At 39.4% G+C, this 22,705-nt stretch overlaps 1 protein-coding gene across 7 annotated transcripts in view; it reads right to left on the bottom strand.

Moving 5' to 3' along the window:
• Positions 1–735: 735 nt before the first annotated feature.
• The window catches only part of LOC122549201 (solute carrier family 66 member 2), a 47,247-nt gene continuing 25,277 nt past the window's right edge, over positions 736–22,705 (bottom strand). For 4 of the 7 annotated variants that reach the window (XM_043688607.1, XM_043688605.1, XM_043688606.1 and 1 more), the window contains 3 exons: positions 13,372–13,588; positions 10,771–10,830; positions 3,250–4,192 (listed from right to left, as the gene is read on the bottom strand). In XM_043688607.1, coding sequence (XP_043544542.1) covers positions 3,985–4,192; positions 10,771–10,830; positions 13,372–13,588 — 485 coding nt within the window. In that variant the 3' untranslated portion in view covers positions 3,250–3,984. Of the gene's footprint in view, positions 4,193–10,770; positions 10,831–13,371; positions 13,589–22,705 lie in introns of all 7 variants that reach the window. The other 3 variants (XM_043688610.1, XM_043688611.1, XM_043688608.1) reach the window with 2 other exon arrangements.

Below are 22,705 nucleotides of genomic sequence, written 5' to 3'. Positions count from 1 at the left end.
AATCAACTTGTATATTCCCTACAAACTCACCCTCATATTTTCCCCTTCATAATCAATTCTTTTGTCCTCCTTTGCTGAATCAAAATTGTTCTCAATTCTTTGGTTAGTTACTTTTGCTTTCAACTTGTTTGCCCCTTCTTTGAATCCAATATCTCCTAATATCTCATGTTAGCCATTGTCAGACCACTTCTCCCATTTTACTTTTGTGACAGACAAGACTGAACAATTGTTGCAGTTCCTCCATGGACTCAGTTTGTCATTACTTAAAGAGAAGATGGTGGAGAAGCAATGTTTCCCAATTTATCATAGCCAGCTCACGCCTCATATCATTGAAGTTTCTTTTGTTTGCATTCAGGACCCTAGTCTCCAAATCAATGATGCCAACTTCCATTTTAATGGGGAATTCTATCATACTATGGCTCTCTTCCCAAGTTGCCTCATACAGCTAGATTGCCAATTTTTTTTCATATTACACAATACCCAGTCTTGGATGGCCTATCTCCATTTGGATCCTCAACATATTGATCCAAAAACCATCTTGCACACACTCCAGGAATTCCTTCTCTCAGGCATTGTTTATTGATTTGATTTGTCCAATCTTTATGTAGACTAAAGTCACCCATAATTACAGCTGTACCTCTTTACATACTTAATTTGAACAGAAGGAAATTGTTATTCCAGCCCATAATTTAAGTAGCAAAGACATAAATTTTTTAAAAATTACAAAGAGTCTACTGTGCACAGTTCCAAATGTTTATTCTTCTTTAGGTTTCAGTTTAATATACAGATGTACATGACAGACCAGTGTATGTCTTTACATATTTAACACATGTAATCTTGTGCCGACTTCTTTTGACTCTCTCATTTTGCCTCCAACCATGATGTTGAATGGCAGCGCATACTTAAAACTCTGAGTGAAGGCTGGATATAGGATTGTAGAACATTCCTTTTGCTGGTTAAGTGCGCTCACCTGCCTTCATTTGGCAATTGAGTCTTTTAGTTTTTTTGGTAGAGTTGACAGAAGAATACAAATTAACAGTAATCTTCAATACTTTTAAATAAGCGTTCACAAATGTAAATCTGAATAAAAAAAATTGTAAACAAACATTTCCTACATTTCCAAGTAATCCTTGAAATAAAGCACTGCCAACAAGTTGCAAGACAAGCTGTGAAGTATGAAATTCCAACGTAACCAATATATTCCCATAGCATATGCTTCTGAAGCCAATTTACTGAACACCAAATGGACAAAACAAAATTATACAAACATTATAAAACCAAACATTACACACCCATGGATTGATAAGTCAGCACAATGGGATTCTCTAATTTTTGCTTGCTAATTAAGCACAGCAGGTAACATAACTTATCGCTGCCTTCTAATGCCATAGTATAAATGGCCCACAGCCTGTGCAAAACACACTTGAATAGGCTCAATTCAGTTTTAAAATGAAGATGTGTTGCAGGGTTTGGATTAGTAAGGTACACAAGGTTTGACCAAATCACCAAATGACAGACTTACTCACCAGAGTGGAAGCGATAGCTAGTTTATTCCTAGAGCTTTATACTTCAGTCAACTACTGTGTAATAATTCATAATTCTTGACTTTGAATAGTATATTCTTAGAAACTATTTAAGAAAATTGAGCTTTCTTGATAATCAAAGTAAAAAGATCAGCATTCAGCAACTCCCTATACAGATATTTTGCTGAATATAAAAACATCAGATAATGGCTCACATTTAAATACCATAGACTTAACTTTAAGGTCACTTCGGCCCAAAGCAAAATATAGCAATCAGCTGTGGATCAGAAAGATCAAATTTGCAGTCAAACAGTTATCATTCAATGACAAAAATATTTCACAGCGATCAACTAATAACTCCTGAGCGAATAGGGAGAATTATAGTTGTAAACTAGGTAGATCTATTTACCTCACTAGGTATACTTCTTTGGAGCCAAAGTCTCATCATCAACCTAATGGTTGGCTTAATATTCCACTGTAGCTATATTAAACTTATTACTTATAGGTTTCAATTAAATTTCTCTCAGCCACTGTAAGTTAGTTATGATGCTGCTTCATTGACTTCAGTGTGATAAATATAGTTTCAGATTGCTGGCTGTCTACAAATGTGAAATGAACAGCCAACTTAACAATATACATGTAAACAAAAAAGGTTCAGATAAATACAATTGTACAATGATCAGAAGTCACATCACATCACATCAACAATTTATATGTAAAAACCAGTAAACTAAAGGAGCTTGGTTATAGTCCAAAACATAGGGCAAGGACTTGTCACTTACTTGGGTTTGACAACGTAAGCAGGTTTAGAGATGGATTTACTGGACACAGATAAAAAACACTGCTTTTAAAGGCAAAAGGAAAGCAATTCAATGTGATCTGGATTAACAGCACTGAATTTTATTCTAGTTAATAGATCAGACTATTAAAATAAATTCAGGTTGGTAACAACCCTTCTACTTCATCTTAATACACAATATGCAGCTCCAATGAGCATCATCCCATACAGACCAACCGTAATCAAATTAAACAGGCTTTCCCTGCCTCCCAGTCCTCTCTGCGTAGTTGCTGTGGGTATCAAAGCAATTTTTGAGCGTTTGTTTTAAATGCATGCCCATTTTATTACTGACTCAATTGACTTGAAGGAAGTAGGAACTCATCACTCAGTGATCCACAGATGAGCAAGAATTAAATCAGATTTGTGTCTTTTAATTTGTTACCTAATGTATAAATTTTTTCTTGAAACAATGCTAATTATATAAGCATGACAACTGTAAATTAAACGTGGGCAATTTCAATCAGACTAATTCAAATGGTTGGGAGTGGGACGGGAATGCTGTACGAGCAAAATGTGAACTCTTTAACCTGTGATTTAAAATGGTGCAGACATCATTTTACTAAATTATTGAGTAATAAAATAAAAACCATGAAGGAACAAGTAAAAAAGTGTCAGCATCATTGTGTATTTTCAGCATGCACTTTTGCACTAAAAGTCAGATCTCACTTTACTTTGCAATGGACCATAATTTATTTTCTGGCTAAGGATAATCTTATGTCATTTAAAAATAAAACCTTCTCTTCGTAACATTCAAAACTGAACAGATATAACCTGCTCTGAAACTCGTATTGATATTACTCTGAAGTTGCTTGTTCTGAAGAGATTGTGGCAATTCCTCCTGCCTCTGATGCTTTCTTCTTGTGGAGAAGCATCTGGTTTCAGCACAGTTGTCAACAGGAGCCTCGCAAGTTTAGATCTCACCACTCTTCTCCATCTGAATACAATACACAACACCGAGGTCCAGTGTGTATAATCACTAGAGCAACGAGAAGTCAAATTAAATTTACGTTCCCCAATTCCCAAACCTTCTCCACTCAGTTGTTGCAGGTTCACATATAACTTTTGTGAATTTGTTTTAAATGAATGGTGATGACATTAACTCAAGTTATGTGAGCACTCAAGTCTGAGTGTTACATCATCTCCTTCTTTGTGTGGAATAAAGCTTTTTCAAAGTTAAGTAAATTCCATTAGAAATTTTGGCAATTTTTGAAATGGTTCTTGAAGACATTATTCTCCTTGGATATACTGCAACAATTTAACTTCAAACTCTTAATACTGCCATGAAACAAAACTACATCAGAGTGATACAGCAGGTGGCATTGAAAAAAAGGAATAAACATTAGGAAGAGAAACAAACAGTCTAGAAACAGTAACATGTAAGGCATTTATGTAAACGTGTCCAAAAACATTGGTCTGAGTTATGCAAATAGAAAAATATATAAATTACCATAAACATTCCACCAAAAGTTCAAATGTTTCAAACCCCTTTACCAGAAAGCGACTTTGAAATCTTTCCAGCTTGCAGTGAACCAAGATTAAAGTTATTGGCTATAGTTCAAGAACATGGCTTCATCTTCTTTCCAGGAATTCATCATTTGGTGCACTTGTTGAATATAGCCATAGTTAAAGTGCCTTGGTGCTCGTGGAAGGAACAGTGTGGGAAGACGGTTTTTGAGGGTAACGATCATAATAGTAAGCTTGAAAGAGAATTGTGATATCAACACACACTTGCAGCAATCCACATATCCAAAACTGGAAAGGAGCTTGGTTCAGGATGAAGTAAGCAGTCTTGAAAGTGTCACCACTTGCCCACATCAGCACCATAGTAATACTTTATTGAGGAGGAAAGATTCCAAAATTAGTAAAAAAAACTAATTTAAATCAACTAATAAATGTCTAACATAGCACCATATGTAACATTACTGTAATAGACAGTACTCACCGCAAGAAACCTTCACACTGCTGGATTAAGATCTGTAACATTATCATTTCTCTCTCCCTACCATTTGCATTGTTACTAGAACTTTACAAGTGTGGATTTAATTGCACGTGGGTAACATCCTCTTCGTCTGATCAGCAATGATCAGTTGACGATAATTCATAAGGCAATTGGCTACACTTCAACTGCAGGAAACTGAAAGCCAGCCTGTTACACCACCAAAGGTGTATCCCCTTTCATTAGATTATAAGGTGGGTCTTGTGTCTTCTGACAGTAGGACCTTCATTCAGTGGACCCAAAATCATGCAAGGTCTTGCTCAAAGAATACAAGGTTGGTAACTCAGCTCATGGACAAATACAGCAAGGATTTACACTGTACATAGAAACAAGAGATAGGTTGTTCACTCCATATGGTCGAATGGTTGCCCAAGAAATCACTACTTGGCTTATGCCCGAAATGTCGATTCTCCTGTTCCCTGGATGCTGCCTGACCTGCTGCGCTTTTCCAGCAACACATTTTCAGCTCTGATCTCCAGCATCTGCAGACCTCACTTGCTCCTCCAAGAAACCACTACAGAAAGGAACAATGGCTAGGATTCTATACTGCTAATAAATTGCAAACTATCACAAAGGTAATGGTTAAGACATGAACAGTGGTCTATATCCTTCCTCAAATTGCACTGAAGACCAATGAATCTTCAAGTCTTGTTCAATTCAAAGTAACTTAGCTGGTAATGGCATGGTAAGTTAATTACTACTGCAGAATCTTTCTGGACCCAAAAATGAACTTTACAAGTGCAGAACAAAACAAAAATGAATGTTGCACATTTTTAATTCATTATATTTGAAGTTTTTTAAAAAATGTATCCATTTAAATTTTTCCCCTCAATCAGTAAGTCACAATCTCATTTTTTACAAAATGACTTAACTGTAATTTATATTTTATGTCTATAACTTTCTGCTTTGCTGTCTGTGAGGACTCTTCACCATGACTGGTTTATCAGCCTTCTTACAACTTGTCCCATTCACACTAACCACATTTCCTCTGCCATAGGAACTTAAATCATTGAGTCAAACACAATGCTGGAAAAACTCAGCATATTTGGTAGCAACTGTGAAGAAAGAAACAATATTTCAAGTCCAATATGAATCTCCTTCAGAAATGAAAGATGACGACAAATGAGTTCTTCTACATTCACACTTTTTTTAACCTGACTCAAAGCAGGTACTCTGTTTCTCTCTCCATGGATGCTGCTTGACCTGCTGACATTTTTCCAGCACTCTCTGCATTTGTTTCAGATTTAAGAGCAACCACAATATTTTGCTTTTATTAGTGAAATCACTGAAACTGTCAAAGAAATTTGAGATCTACAGGTCTCCTCAATCTTTTTTCTCCCCTCCCTCAAGAACAATGACGCCCATAATCAATCAAGCTTGCAATCAATAAAGATGGGCATCAAGAGCTTTAAATGTAAGAAAGAGAGAAGTCAAAGTGAGCAGAGACACCTTAGAGAATGAAGCTGGGGAAATAATAATGACGAACCAGGAAATGGCAGAGGAGCTAAATAAATACTTTGCCTCAGTCTTCACAGTAGGTGACACTATAACATTCCAAAATTATTAAGTGCCCAGAGGGCAAAAGGAAGAGAGAAAATAAACACAATAATCTTGATCAGATGGGCTGAGGAGTGGTAGATAGATTTGGATAAATGTGAGGTGTTGCATTTTGGATAGGCAATTCAGGGCAGGACTTATACACTTAATGGTAAGGTGGAAGTCTGTATCGCAGACGCTGCAGATTAGAGTCAAGATTAGAGTGGTGCTGGAAAAGCACAGCAGGTCAAGTAACATCTGAGAAGCAGGATAATCGACATTTTGGGCAAAGACCCTCCATCAGGCTTTTGCCCGAAATGTTGATTTTCCTACTCCTCGGACGCTGCCTGAGTTTTTCCAACACTCTAATCTTGACTTAATGGTAAGGTCCTGGGGAGTGTTACTGAACAAAGAAACCTTGGAGTGCAGGTTCACAGTTCCTTGAAAGTGGAGTCACAGGTAGATAGGATAATGAAGAAAACGTTTGGTATATTTGCCTTCATTGTATATAGGATTTGCGAGGTCACGTTGCAGCTATACAGGACATTGGTTAGGCTACTATTGGAAAACTGTGTGTAATTCTCGTCGCCACGTTATCAGAAGGATGTTGTGAAACCTGAAAGGGGTCAGAAAAGATTTACAAGAATGTTGCCAGGGTTGGAGGGTTTGAGCAAAAGAGAGAAGCAGAATAGACTGGGGCTATTCTCCCTGGAACATTGGAGGCTGAGGGGTGAGCTCATAGAGATATATAAAATCATGAGGGGCATGGATGGAGTTAATAGACAAGATCCTTTCCCTGGGGTGGGGGAATCCAAAACTAGACGGCATAGGTTTAGATTGAGAGGGGAAAGATTTAAAAGGGACCCAAGGGGCAACCTTTTTACAAAAAGGGTGGTGTGTGCATGGAATGAGCTGCCCGAGAAGGTGGAGGAGACTGGTATAATTACAACATTTAAAAGGCATCTGGATGAATATATGAATAGGAAGGGTTTGGAGGGATGTGGGCCAAATGCTTGCAAATGGGACTAGATTTATTTCAGATATCTGGTCAGCATGGATAAGTTGGATCAAGGGGTCTGTTTCTGTGCTGTATATCTCTATGACTCTATAACTATTATTGGAGCAAAGTGCTAGGGCAATTAATGGGGCTAAAAACCAATAAGTATTCTGGTCTTAATGAGATGTATCATAGGATATTAAAGAAAGTTGCTACAGAGATAGTGGATACAATGGTACAATCTTTCAGGAATCCTTAGATTCTAGAAGTCACAGAAAATAGGAAAAGTGGCAACGCAACATCCATATTATTTTAAAAAAGGGGAGGAGACAAAAAAGGTACTTAGGCCAGTTAGCTTGACATCTATTATTTGGAAAACATTAGAGTATTATAAAGGATGTAGCAGCAGAACATTTAGCAATATATATGATCCAAGAAAGTAAGCATGGTTTCATGAAGGGAAATCATGCCAGACAAATTTCCTAGAATTCTTTGAAGAGGTAACAAGCAGAATAAAGGGAAACAGTGGGTGTATAATATTTGTACTTCAGAAGGTATTTGATAATGTACTACACATTAGGCTACTTAATAACAGTCCATGGTATTGGAGACAGCATATAGCATGGATAGAGGATTGTTAACTAACAGAAGACAGAGGTTAGGATAACAGTAACATTTTCAGGATGGCAACTTGTAACTAGCGGTGTGCCTTGAGGCTCAGAGATGGGACCATAATTATTTACTATCCATATTTTAATGATTCGGATGAGAAAAGTAACTGTACTATTGCCACACTCTTGGATGATACAAAAATACATGGGAAGGCAAGTGGTGAGGATGACACAAACAGTCAGCAGAGGGATGTCAGCATGTTAAATGAGCAGACAAAAAAACTTGGTAGATGGAATAGAATGGGGCAAAATGTGAAGTTATGGATTTTGGCAGAAAAAAATCAAAAAGCTGAATATTATTTAAATAGAGAAAGACTGCATAGCGCTACCGGATGGACACCTCACCCATGAATCACAAAACATTAGCAGGTAATAAGGGAGGCAAATGGAATGTTGGCCTTTATTTCAAAGGACATGGAGTATAAAAGTGGGAGATTTTGCTAAAACTATAGAAGGCATTAGTCAGTTCACATCTGGAAGACTGTGAATAGTTTGGGCCACTTACTGGCATTGGAGGCACACCAAGAAAGGTTCACTAGGCTGATACCGGCTATGGAGGGATGTCTTATAAGGAAAGATCAAATAGATTGCTTTTGTACTTATTGGAATAAGGGAGATTGCTCCTAAACTAAAGTCTAGGAGCAGAGAGGAGAAAATAGTTGACAGAAATGAGGAGGAACTTTTTCTCTTAGAGGGTTGCGAATCTGTGGAATCCTTCAATGCAGAGGACTGTCAAGGCTGTGCCATTAAGCATATTCGATGCTGAGAAAGAGTTTTCTTTTAAAATCAGTAAGAATCAAGCATTATGAGGAAATGACAGAAAAGTTGAGTTCAGAACTATCAGATAAGCCATGAATGGCAGAGCTGATTCATTCAGCTGAATAGTCTACTTGTGCTCCATCTTATGTTCTTATTCAGTTATTGTTGACCACAAAACCTGACCAGTGTTAGACTCGAGGATTACATTTTTCCAGTTAACTTCTGTTTAAATAGAAAGTGCCACTAACATGAGGCAGAAAATCAATAGTCTTCATTTCAACTGACTGGAACCCAAAGTACAACAGTAAATGACTCATGACAGTCAACTATTGAACAAATGTACAACTTCCATGGCAAAAGTGCACAGCTTGAAATACTGAGGCAGAATGTCCACGAGTGCTTTTGACCTACTGTGATCCCTTCCAAAATATAGCAGATAGAATTACTTTACATATTGGGGTCCCACTGTGGAGCAGAAGAATCCTGCCCCTCTTCCCACTACAATGTCAGAGGCTTTGCCGACGCAAAGAAAGCACAAGTATAGAAAAAGCATGCTGTTTAAAATTTTCTAATCTTAAAAATCAGTTGGTAAAGTTATATCATTTGGAGTTGAAATTCTTTTAAAGAAACTTATGCACATCATAATGAGTTATTTTCCTTCGAGTTCTCCATTAATAGTGTGGGCTTGTACAGCTGTTGTCTCATTGGAACCAGCCAAGCATCTTTTATTTGATCCAATGGCTATCTTTGTGCATGTGCAGTAACTGTCAAATGGCTATCAGATCAAACACAGCCTTATCCACCAACATTTTCCCACTACCAGCAAAGCTTCTTCTTTCTTAAACGTTTAACCAATTCTCGTTTGAAAGTTAGCATCGACATTGGTTCCATTTAATTACAGTAATTACATACTTGATTACTGTTGCAGGGTTGATGGGCCGAAAGGCCTTTGTCCATGCTGTAATATGCTCCAACTATGACAACTAATCAGTCTGCCCCTTCAGGTTATAACTCAGTGAGGTAACACAAACCTCAAACTCCCTTGGGTTCTTTTTCTGATGTTTGTAAATTTACCCTATAAAATCCCTCAATTCTGAAAACCTCCCAATCATCTATTAACCATGTCTGTGCTGATAAGAACAATTCCAGCTACTTAAGATCTCTCCAGATAACCAAGGTCCTTCATTGTTGGCATCATCGTGGTTGATAACGTCTCTTTTCCTTATGTCCTTCATGATCTTTTTTTTTACACTTCTCTACGCTAAATCTGCCTTCTTTCTACCCATATCACTAGTCTCAGTCCTCCTGAAGGAACTATCTACAATACTTAACAAAAAAACTAAAAATACCTTTAAATAAAAAAAAGTCACTGAATCTGAAACTCTAACTCTGCTTCCTTTCCTCAAATGCTGCCAGACTTGCTGAATTTCTCCAATTTCATTTTTTTTATCGTCACTATGTTGCAAGCTTTCTCATATCTACAAAGTCTGAAATTATGCTCCCTATACCCAAGTCCAGGGCAATAATATATATCCTGTCCCCATGCTTTGATGTACCTTGTCTTAAAGATTCCTATAGCCTCAACTGATTTGACTTTTTTCCCCCCAAAGTAAATGCTATAAGAGTCCATGGTATTGGAGATAACATATTAGCATGGATAGAGGATTGTTAACTAACACAGGACAGAGGTCGGGTTAAAAGTAACATTTTCAGGATGGCAACTCATAACTAGCAGTGTGCCACGGGACTCAGAGACAGGTTCTCTGATTCTCCTCTGAATCCATGTTTACTAGGTTATTAATCCTCAAATTATATTTTAAATATGTTTTATATTAAATGTATACTTAAAATTTAGTGTTGACAAAGTTTGGGTTTCATTCTTGAATCTTCAAGGATTTGGAGTGGTCTTAAAATAGCTGCTGTTGTGGTGTTCGTTTCCAAGTTGTGTAACTTGCTGGTAAAGAATTCTTTTAGTGAACTGGTAAGAAAACACCTCTTGCTTGCATTCTCCTGACCAAGCATAGTTGTCAGCTCAGCAATATTTGAAACTTTTCAGTTGAGGCTCCAAAATCAACGGCTGTTTACATGTGGAACCATGTGATGCTGGATTTGTCTGCAAGAACCTAAGGTTAAGATGTAATAATGTAAACTCAAAATCAGGTGATGTTTGTGAGTTTAAAGGAGAAAAATAAGGGGATATATTGCTAAATATTCAAATGAACAAGTTTGTGGCTTTTTTTTAAAATGCAATGCCAGTTCTTTTAGTAAGAAACAATAACTATGGTTGGAAGAACCAATTCACTTGACAACTGAGAGTACTGTGATGGTCTCTTCAGTCAGACCTTTCAATAAATCATTTGGATTTAAAAACATATTTCAATGCCTTTCAGCATTAGAAAAAGGCAGCTACATTCTGTCTCATTGTTTTTGACTGTAAATTTCTTTCTTACCTTACGTTAACAGCTCTGGACATGATAGTTGGTGAACCTGAAGGGGATCCAGTGTTGGTCCTGATCAATTAATGAAAATGTCAGAACTAGAATCTGCTCAAGTTATTTTTACTCATGACGTCTCTCATTACTCACTCAACTTAGTTCAGTCATGAATTCCAAAGACTTTATGTATAAACTAAACACAACAAAAGTAAGTAAGTTCTAGCACTTCACTTACTTCCCTTTTGGCATTCTTCCTCATTCACTAGGCATAATACTGAAAAGCAAAGAGAATATTTTCTCAATGATGTGATACTAGGGGGCTATGAAGGAACAAAGGAATTTAGGTGCTAGTGTACAGAAATAACTGGAAACTAATGCAAGGGTACAAAGGCGATGAAAAAACCTAAAAGAATATTAGGTTTAATTTCCTGCAAGATTGCAATAAAAGTAAAGTGATACTTCAATTACACAGACCTTTGATCAGTCCCCATCCAGAGAACTGTGTTCAGTTTTGGATACAGAGCCTTAAGAAGTATATTGCCCTTGAAATTTATTCATCAGAATATCAGGGCTTAAAAGAATTAAACTATGAGGACAACTTACTAAATGTGATTTGTATTCCATTAAGTGTAGAAAGTTGACAGCGGCATTTAATTGAGGTGTTGAACATGTTAAAGCAGCTTGATTGGGTAGATACAGAGAAACTATTCCCTCTGGTGGGAGAATCCTGCATTAAGACATTAAAGACTATACTATCTGTGACGATCATCTACAGTCTTCCATTTCTAAGTGGTACTTTGCACCAGCTCAACAAGAAATTCAAACTTTAGTGTTAAATTTCTCACCGTGGCAGTTCAATAACACACCAGAAGTGAGGGCTGGGCAGACAAGCAGAGCCGAGAGAAACAGTATGAGCATGCTAGCAAAACCAAGCACAAGAGTGAAACTTTAAGACAAATAGAGAAAGATAGGGAGAAAGACTCACACAAGGTCTTGGCTTGGTACACAAGTATTTTTTGCATTCCAATAAAGCAGCTATAAATACAGTTTTTTTCAAAAAGTCTGCTTCTGTATATTGTCAACGGATTCACAATGAGGCACAAATGTCTTACTCAATTCCAGTTAGCATTCAATCCAAGCACCACTTTTATTGTGTCTTAATGTGACATTTCAAGGATGGCAAAAGGGATAAATATGCAGCATACATGAAGCACTGTTGTTAGTAACTTAATATTAAATAAATCGGTCTGGTAGATGCAAGAATTACCAGGGCCGGGGATGGTGCTGGGAGATTGTGGTAAGGTTGCTTATCAGGTTTATAAACTGACAAATACACTCAGATTATGGTGTGGCAACATATATTCCAATAAACCAGTATACAGTGAAAACAAAAATCATAGTTTGCTTTATCAAACTTGCTAATTTACTGTTGGACAGATAAAAGCATACTCTGATTCACAGAGATGAAATCTGTTCATGAAGTTGTCATTGACAACCCCTGAACCCAAAGTAGTAGGAATGTAAAATCCCAAAATAGAACCACAGCCTTGATTCACGTCGGAGTCAATTCACCCAATTACAACCCAATGATACTCCAATGCCTCCTACCATAGACAATTTAAACATTTGCTAAATTTGTTCATGAATGCGTTGTGAGAACAGTGTTCTACGCATATGCGCACACATCAGAAAAGAGCACACAGAATGTAATATGCAGAAAATATATCATAAAAAATTGAGATATTCCAGCTTTATAATATAGAAGAAATAACTTAAAAGGTTACATTATTGAAGCATATCAATTATGAAATAGTATAAACAACACAAATAGAACTTTAAGATAAATCAGTGGAGTAAAAAAAATGAAAACTCATCAAAAATAAATCAAAGAGCGATACCTATTTGGAATAATTTGCAAAGCATAACAGTAGAAAGAAACACATGAAGTAATTTATAAAATATAAAGAATGGCAAGGAAATAGCATTCTGATAAAGGGGGTAGGGGGTGGATTCTGGTGGGTTGAATCTCCTTTTACCATCCTTAATTTTTTTCTTGTGTACTTAAAATTGGTTTCAGAATGCAGATGTTAGGGAGATAATCCTCATAATAAAGGAAAGATTATGACGAGCATTGGGATCTGATAGGTCAATTGATGCATTAGCAATTGACCCATTAACTGTAAGGTTGTACTTACTGTTTTGAATTCTTTTATGAGCTAAAATTTTAATTTTGCTTTGTTCTGTTGGCTTGTGAATACCATGCCTTCAAATCTACTTTAGGATTTGAACTATATAATCTAGGTTGATACTTCCAACAGTGTTCTACTCTTAGAGCTGCCAATTTCCATACATGATGATAAATTAAGATCTCCTCTGTTGGTGAGCTTGATGTACAAGAGGATCAGAGAATCCTTTGGTGTCCTGTCCCCAACATGGATAGAACTAATAAAAAAAATTGTCAGTATTGTTTACTGAGATTCATTACTTGTAAATTGGCTGCTGCTTTAGCCTATAGTGGCTGCACTTGAAATAGTAAAATGCCTGAGCACTTGATGGATACAAGTTATTTTTTTTCTCTATCAAGATCCTATAACAGTGTGATATGGGCCCTCTTACCTCATTCCTTCTGTTGATTTGTTCTCGTAGTTGCGGTACAGTTGTGGTGTGCCAAGCATTGCCTCGGTAAAGACAGCGAAGAAGCCAAGTGTTTCCACGAAGAGTGAAGAATCAATAAGGAGGTAGGTTATGTATGCAGCAACAACAGTGAAAGCCAAGACACACTGTATGTAATCAATAAATCTGCTCCACAGCCAGAAGTACTGCAAGTCAAAGTCTAAAAACAGAAACAAATTATTAAAGTATCTAAGCAAATTATTTGAATTTTACCAGTTACACTCATTTATTTTAAATTTATGACCAAAAAACAAATTTGCCACAAGCCAATTTTTAAAAGACAAATACAAGCATCAAAATTTCAAATGTGCACCTCCCTTTATTTTTCCAGTTTACTTGAATGCTGCCATCTCTGTTTCTGTGGCAAATGTTTCCTACTCATAGTTCTTCTTCCAGTCCTCTTCCTGACTATATGAAGATCACCAAACATGCTAACAATTTTGTTAGCTTTTCTAAAGGGAGTCCAGGCACAAATCTATCTTCTAACCGAACTTCTACATATGAACTATTCTCTCAGCACTGAATTTGCACCCTTGGCAACAACTTGCAGTTTAATGGCATTTTTAACATTGAACCAAAATCATTCACAGAAGCACAATCTAGCAATAATTGATGCTCAGCCAAAGGAAGTGGTATTAAAACAGCTGCCGTAAATCTTGAATCATGGGACAGGCTCTCCTAAAAAGATAGAACGATGAAAAGGCAGAGAAAAATTTAGAATAAACACCTGAAGTCAACGCTACGAATAATGGTGCAAAGCTGAAGGATCCATGAGATGCCAGTTTTGGAAAATTTAAGGAAGGTTTTACAGCTGGAGGAGGTTAGAGCAAAGGGAAAATGTAGTGGGATTTGAACAAAGCCATTAATATTTTAAAATTTGACACCTTTTAGAGACTGAGGACTAATGTAGTTCAGAAAACACTGGTTAATTTGGCAGTTCAGCTTGGTGTACAATTGAACACAAATGGTGCATTTTTAGGATATGCTTATCCAACCAAACAAAAAACTGACAGCTTTGGAAGTGGAGAGCTTGTTTAACTGGGCAGGAGAGTGTAGCAAGGCGACACTGCCATTTCACCTGGATGAAATCTGTGTGAGAAAGCTCAACAATGTCCTTCTTGCCCAATCGATAATTGAGGCCCTCAAGAGCAATTAATGTGATTAGTATTTAAGGGCTTCAACTGTCGCTACTGGTTATTCAATGCGCAGGAGGCAGGATTAACCATGTGAGGACACTGACAAGCAAACTCTGGTGGGCAGGTAGGGAGGCTTCCATTTTCAATGACTGATCAAGGCACCCACAAGGAGTCTGCTGAGGTCATGCTACACCTTTCTCCAAAAATCCCCTTCCAGTGTCCACCAATTACCTGTGTCCAGGAATTCACTGATAATTCCGAGTGAACCCTGAAGCATATTACTAGAACATAGCCAATAGTCCCAGTGCAGTTCTTTGTACATGAGACATGAATCCTCTGAGGGGCTGACAGACCTGAAGGGGCAGGAGTTACTCTCTATTGATGAAAGTCCTGAAGTAAATTCTTCCCCACTGTGCAGCATTTAGGGCCTTCATGCCTCAAGTTCTAGAGATCAAGTTGACAGGATGCCAGTGTCCAGCCTTCTGCCATGCTCAATAAATTCTGCGCTGAAAATGTGTTGCTGGAAAAGCGCAGCAGGTCAGGCAGCATCCAGGGAACAGGAGAATCCACGTTTCGGGCATAAGCCCTTCTTCAGGAATGAGGAAAGTTTGTCCAGCAGGCTAAGATAAAAGGTAGGGAGGAGGGACTTGGGGGAGGGGCGTCGGAAATGTGATAGGTGGAAAGAGGTCAAGGTGAGGGTGATATCTATGCTACAGAGTGTAATGTGTGCCTTCAGTGTGCACTTGCAATGCCTGAGCATCCTGTGAGCTACCAAGTTTGGATCTGTTCCTTCCATTCAACTCCCCCATCATGAGACATTGACAATGTAGCCATAGCCCAACTCACACCATTTGACTTTCTAGAATGGCCTTACGAAACCACAGACATGAGGCAGGGCATTGCTTCTTGGACCTGCAAACACATGAAAAATTCTGCCATCACTCCAATAAGGTGGAAGCACAGTGTCCACCAACTAGACATTTCTTACCCTGAATTCCCCCTGAGACATTATCACTAACATCAGTGTCCCGAAGAGAATCTACAGTCCCTACCACACAGGGCTGGGATTCCCTGATGGCTGAGATAGTCACTCATCTCCCACTTCGCTGGTTATGGGAGAGGTTCTAACAGTGGGAAGTCACATATCCTTTTGCTGGGACAAGATGCTTCCAAGAACTTTCTAAGTTCCTACTGGCATAGTAAAATATAGTGAAAGTGAATGCATGTTTACAGAAGTGTAGATTATGTACAATTATTGAGGGCCAGTGCCAGTACGAACTTTCCTCTCCTCCTTACATCTAAGTGTGGTCCCACCAGCCACTGGTGGGTGGGCTGGAGGGAATCTGCTGATTGGTACACTCCTGTGACATTGAAGTCTTTGGAAGCTATGCTCAGGGTACCGGCTCCATCCAGCTGAGACTATCCTGTAGAGATGAAGGTGTACTCTCCCAGCCCTCCACTGTTGGAAGTAGAGAAAGCCAGTAAAACTGGTGAATGAGACATACTGCTCCAACTTGTACCCTTCAAAATGAAGCTCCAGTCTACAAGTACATTTATTTCCATGAATTCCTGGGTTTTTCTAGCTGGAGTTTCTCTCTGAGAGAAGAGGTGGAGGGGCAGCCATTTCTGAAGTGCCTGGTAAAGATTAGATTAGATTCCCTACAGTATGGAAACAGGCCCTTCAGCCCAACAAGTTCACACCAACTCTCTGAAGAGTAACTATCCAGACCCATTCCCCTATATTTGCCCCTGAAGAAAGCACCTAACACTGTGGGCAATTTAGCATGGCCAATTCACCTGACCTGCACATCTTTGGATTGTGAGAGGAAACCGGAGCACCTGGAGGAAACACATGCAGGCATGGGGAGAATGTGCAAACTCCACACAGACAGTCGCCCAAGATGGGAATCAAACCTAGGTCCCTGGCAGTGTGAGGCAGCAGTGCCAACCACTGAGCCACCGTGTCACCCAAAAGATGTTGTTGAGGGACCTATCACCTCTTCCTGTGAGCATCGGGTACTCTCTTTGACACCTTTTGTCTTACCATGGGTGCTGAGCAATGATGTATTTGTCTGACCACATGTCTGGCAGCTGAGAGTTCTGCTGGATTTTGATCTCCACGGTAACCTCCACCCTTGCCATATAAAGGCATCCACAGTCTCACGTGCTGAATCTTTAGCTACAGCCTACTGAGGGCTTCTGGCATATTTGCCTGCTGTTCTCATGACTTCGCTGCAGATTGGATGTTTCACTTATGGCTGAGGTCAGAGTCACATCTTTTACCATGGGACACAGTATAGACTTGATCTCCAGCAAGTCTGAGCGTGTCAGAGACCTCAGGGGTTTCTTGTTCCACTGGCTGTGGTCACTTGACAGTAATGGACTCGCCAGACTATGTCTCCAAATCCAATGTGGCAAGAGTACCCACTGGGAGGTGGCAGTGTCTGAGCTGGTGGTGAATGCCTTACCAGTGCTTCCCCTGAGGGTTCCCAGAGGTGCTGGTGGGGATGCCAAAGTGGCTCAGGATAGTTTTCTAGGATAGTTCCTGGGTGTCCTAGTGTCTGCAGGAGGAATTAGTTGGCGAAGTTGCACAATAGCCTGTGCAGGCAAATGTCTCAGCAGCGCTCATCCGAGAAAGTGTAGTCCACAACGTTGCCTACCGTGTTCCTCGGCTAATTCTCCCTCCCCATCCCTACAGGAGTGATCCTGGTCTTCCCTGCCCAGCTCGATTGTCCTCTCCTCAGCGTAGGTGAAGATCTTTATGTCCTTCCACAGGTTTTGGCCCTCTTCCCACGATTGCGAGCAAACTTTTTCCTGCAATGAGATAAAGAGAAAGACTGAGTGTGATGGGAATGGGTGCAGGAGCCTTTTGTGAGCATGTATAACCATGGTGAGATGATGGGCCATCCCCAGTGTGACAGCAGAAAGCAGAGGGTGGGTAGGCATCTTGAGAGGATGAGGTGGGAATGAGCCCTGGAGTGAACAATGTGCATGTGAGCTGCATGCACAGTGATAGAGTTAAACTGAGTGATGGCTCTGTGAGCATAAACTAACAGAGAGAAAAGAGTGCCAATTATCCTTGTGGAGATCAAGAGATCATTTATTTTCTTGCAGCACCATGTGGAGTGTGTTTATGAGGGGCATTGGTACTGACACATGCTGCTATCTCTGTCCTTGCAAGATGGGTTTGATGTCATGGCTTTCTCATGCCATTCCCCCAAAAGCAGGACCTCCATTCTGTCCCTTCCTCATTCCAGCAGCACCTATAATAAAGCATCACTGAAACACGGAGCAAGCTGATGTTTTACTGGAGGGATGCTGACTGCAGTTGAGGGAGACTACTTCAGGCTGAGTGGCAGTTCCATGCTTGCAGTCACTGAATGGCTTCAAGCTGCCTTTTAAAGATGGCACCAGGACCACGTAGTTTGATTACTAACCCTCAAGAAACATAGCTGGGTCTCATAATAGGAGAAAGTGAGGTCTGCAGATGCTGGAGATCAGAGCTGAAAATTTCATTTCCCCTCCTCCCACCTTGTCTCAGTCAAATCCATCGAATTCAGCACCGCCTTCCTAACCTGCAATCTTCTTCCCGACCTCTCCGCCCCCACCCCCGTCTGGCCTATCACCCTCACCTTGACCTCTTTCCACCTATCACATTTCTGACGCCCCTCCCCCAAGTCCCTCCTCCCTACCTTTTATCTTAGCCTGCTGGACAAACTTTCCTCATTCCTGAAGAAGGGCTTATGCCCGAAACGTGGATTCTCCTGTTCCCTGGATGCTGCCTGACCTGCTGCGCTTTTCCAGCAACACATTTTCAGCTCTGATCTCCAGCATCTGCAGACCTCACTTTCTCCTCAATAAATTCTGCCCCAAATTTCCCACTTCGGATGCTTTAGATTATTGTAGGATAGTCTCTTCAATTACATTTATTAACCATGAGTGCTTCATCCTTCTCAGAAGGTCCTTTTTTGATCAGAATTTTTTTTTTGCTGATAGTGAAATATCTGCTCAAATGTCTGCAATATCTCATCCACTCACTTCCCTCGTGGTCTATTTTCCCCAACTCACTTGAGGCACCTTTTGGCGACACCCAAATTTTTGTGCTCCTCTATTCTTGGGGAGTTCTGCTTAAGAAAATATTTTGATTTATCTTTCTCAGACCTCGCTCACTGTACTATGACTACAACTGATTTGTCCACTCAATTTGTGTTGTTTTCCAACCTCCTGTTTAAACCAAATTACAAACTTCAGTGTCATCTTCACACTCAGATATACACGTCTCTCATCCTTTGATCCGGACATGAATATGGTGAAAAGCTGAAGTCCCAGGAGAGGCCTTGAACACTTTTTTAGTGCACTCCAATTGGGTGCACTTTCATTAATGTTAAAAGTCTCATTTGAAATCTTATTAAATATTTAGAAACATCCATAGGCACTTTTCCATTTGCCATTTCTCAAACAAAATCAACTGGGTTAGCCAGGCTGGACCTATTACTCACCCCGACCCCACTCCTGTCCAAGTGCTCAGTCATTCATTTGTAAACATTAGTTGTGGGTAGCACTAGAAGCAATGTTATACTGACAGCTTATAGTTACTTGGTTTCTTCTTCATTCAATAATAATGTTATCTGTAATTTTCTAATCCACAGGCACAAATTCCTGAATCTAGAGGGGAAAACATTATGACTAACACATTTGCTATTTCCTGCAGTTTGTGGAGTTTTGTCAAATTAAAGCACAATTACTTTTTCAACCAGTATATTTTACTTAAATTAAATCAAAGTTCTTCTATTTCATATGTAGATTACCTTCTATGAGTATTTTATCCTCCTTCGCTACTGTGAAAATGGATCCAAAGCACTTATTTCACAAGCTTATGATTTCCTCAATTATACTCTCACCCACATCTAACTTAATGGGCCCACATTTCCATTTACCACTTTGTTAACTTCTATGTATGGGTATGGATAAGGTGATTAGCAAAGGTCTTTTCCATAGGCCAGGGGAGTTCAAAATTAGGGGGCATATTTTTAAGGAGAGAGGAGAAAGATTTAAAAGGAACCAGAGAGGCAACTTGTTCAGAGGGTGGTTCATATGTGGAATGAACCAGATGAAGTAGTAGATGCAGGTACAGTTACAACATTTAAAAGATATTTGGATAGGCACATGAATAGAAAGGTGTAGAGGGATATGGGCCAAATGCAGGCAAGTGGGACTAGTTTTGATTGGCAAATTTGGTTGGCATGGACGAGTTCGACCAAAGGGTCTGTTTCCATGATGTATGACTCTATTAACAGCATGAGTTGTGGAAGGAACCAAAGTCGATGCCTTTTGACTTTTCAAATGCTTAACTAAGAATTTGCAATTTATCAAGAACCGGATGTCAGATAAGAAGGGCAGAATTTGAACTGTGGTATGCCATTCCTGATGGCAGAACAAATATTTGGTCCCAGTTCCACTCTCTTGCTGTTTGACATTTCCTATGTGACTACAATCAAAGTTACATGTGTTGGCTACATATACAGGTGGCATATAATCACAAGGTGAGATTGCTGTTCAGGGGTGAAATCTGCTGACAATACGGCAAGTACGGGTGGACTATGAAAAAGCCTCCTGGATAAATCGGGGAGACTGTCCATGACTGCCACAATTTTCCTGCCCAATTCCATCACCATTAACAAAATATCTATGAAGAGCACAAAAATGGCATAGGTGTTCTTCAAATGTAAATTTTACTTGTAAATATTTCACGACATTGGTTTCACCTTATTCATCCATACATCATTATTTATTGATATTAGCATAGTTAGAGGTAAAAGCACTTGTATGACTAATGGTTGCCAAACACTCATGGTTACAGGGAGTTAGGGACACTCCTTTATTGTTTTCTCCGAAATATTTTGTGCTTGCTTCATTCTTTTTATTGAATGTTCATTTAAATTTCCAGTGCTATACGCGCCGTTTAATAGAACGTGGCTAAACCGCCAGGCTAAGCTGGCTCTCTATTCCATGTATTGAAAAAAACATTCTCAGATTATATTCTGTAAATGTAAGTGAAACATGTAGGGCCCTGTAAGGATTCTGCCAGCCAACAGCTTGAAATCAATCTATATGTGGACTGTACAGATGTGGGAGCATAACCCTGACCGGGGATGAAAACTCAGGAGGTAGGCAGGCAAGTGGAAGACATTATTTCAAGCAGAAACTGATTAGTGCAGGGAGAGGGCCAAAGGATCTTTCCTGAATCTGGCTTTGATGTGAAAACACAATTATTTTCTTAATCTCCAGCTCAAACTAGAAGAGAGATCGATGGCCCATTCCACCTTGTACAGGAAAAGCGGTATTTTATACACTTCTGTATTACAATGATCACATACAACATGGTTACAATCCTTTCCTCCTAATCCATTCACCCTATCAATGATGGGCATCCCTATGGACAGTCCCAGGTTCCCATGTTCTCGTGGTTTTTAACAGACACTATAATCTCTAGTCCTTCGGATCTTTTTATGCATCCTATTCATTCACATTGCAAAGTTAATGGACACAGGCCCTCAGACTTACCTCAGGCCAGTTTATCTCTAAGGATGGCTTGAATCCTGCATTATTCACTGTATTCCATTCAATTACTCCCCTTATATTTCCCACTGTCCTAATTATATATGTGAAAATACAAATGAGAGTTAATTTTTTTAACTAATTGTTATAAGATTTGTAATATTTATTTTTGTTATGAAGCTTGTTATAACATTTAAAGTTAGATACAGCCATTTCTACTCTTAGTACTTTGTGATTAATGGGCTGTGAACAATCTATTTTGTTCAGGGCAGAGTGAAGACATTTTCTAAAGCTTATTAACTTTCACAAATAGGCATAAATGTTTCGGTTAGATGTAACTATATTGCAGAGTAATTAATTTCAAAGAAACAATTATTCACTAAAAAGTAACTTTAACTGTTGTTCTGGTAGACTATTAGGGAGTTAATAGGCTGCATCTTGCACTTGGGTGTTCTTTCATTTACTGGGACAATTATTCTTTCATTTAATGTGGCTGGAGTTAAGCATTTATCGGACCTTAGGTCTCCTTATCAGAACTGTTTCAAATGGGAACATGTTGGGTCGTTTTTACTGTGGCTTACTCAATGGTATCATTACATTTTACTGTGTATGAGCAGGCAATTTTGCTTAGTTTCTGTCTGCTATTTTGTTTTAAGTCCTGCTTTTAATTCTACTTTCCACTTATCGATTATTTTGTGTTAACAGACATGTGCCACTCTACTCTGGCCAGGTACAAACCACCCCTACATTGCACTTTAGGACTATAATGCTATAATTTTTCCTAAATCTTGACTCGTTGTTCCCACTGGCCCCAGCATAGCAGACACTTCCCATTTTACTCCTCCATGCTTCCAACCCTATCTGCTGTTAATTTGAGGATTCATTGTAATATTTAACCAGTATTTAAAATAGTGCTTTACTTCTACAAATTTTCCTGGGAGACTGTTACACTTTTTATCTGAATTAGAACCTTTGAAAATACCCCTTCCAGTTGGAAAATTCAGAGTGTTCCTGATTCAAAGGAATTGCTCAACAGAAGTTTCAATTCCCTGGCTGACTCCTATGGAGTCTGCTGTAGCATGGATGCAGTGTGGTCCCATTCATTTTGACTACTGACATTCAACAGACAGGAGGGTTCCCTCCCAGTTGGGGAACACTTCAGTGGTCCAGGACATTCAGCCTCGGACCTTCGGGTGACCATCCTCCAAGGTGGACTTCGGGACAGGCAGCAGAGGAAAGTGGCTGAGCAGAGGCTGATAGCTAAGATCGGTACCCATAGGGAGGGCCTCAACCGGGACCTTGGGTTCATGTCACATTACAGCACTTTGAGTGCGAGCAGCAGCTAAGGTAAGACAGTTTGTTTTAAAATTACTTACCGGTAGCGGGCAGCGGTGGTTTTTTTCTCTCTTCACAGAAAGAGCGGGAGCAGCAGGGGGAAGTGACGAAGACCAGAGGGGCAGCCGGGAAGAAAAGCAGTGAGTATAAATACTCACCCTTCAACGCCAACGGTCACTTTGAGTGCGAGCAGCAGCAAAGGTAAGACAGTTTGTTTTAAAATTACTTACCGGTAGCGGGCAGCGGTG

Source organism: Chiloscyllium plagiosum, chromosome 4, assembly GCF_004010195.1.
Source record: "Chiloscyllium plagiosum isolate BGI_BamShark_2017 chromosome 4, ASM401019v2, whole genome shotgun sequence".
NCBI lineage: Eukaryota > Metazoa > Chordata > Chondrichthyes > Orectolobiformes > Hemiscylliidae > Chiloscyllium > Chiloscyllium plagiosum.
This window is presented reverse-complemented; position numbering and strand designations above follow the sequence as displayed.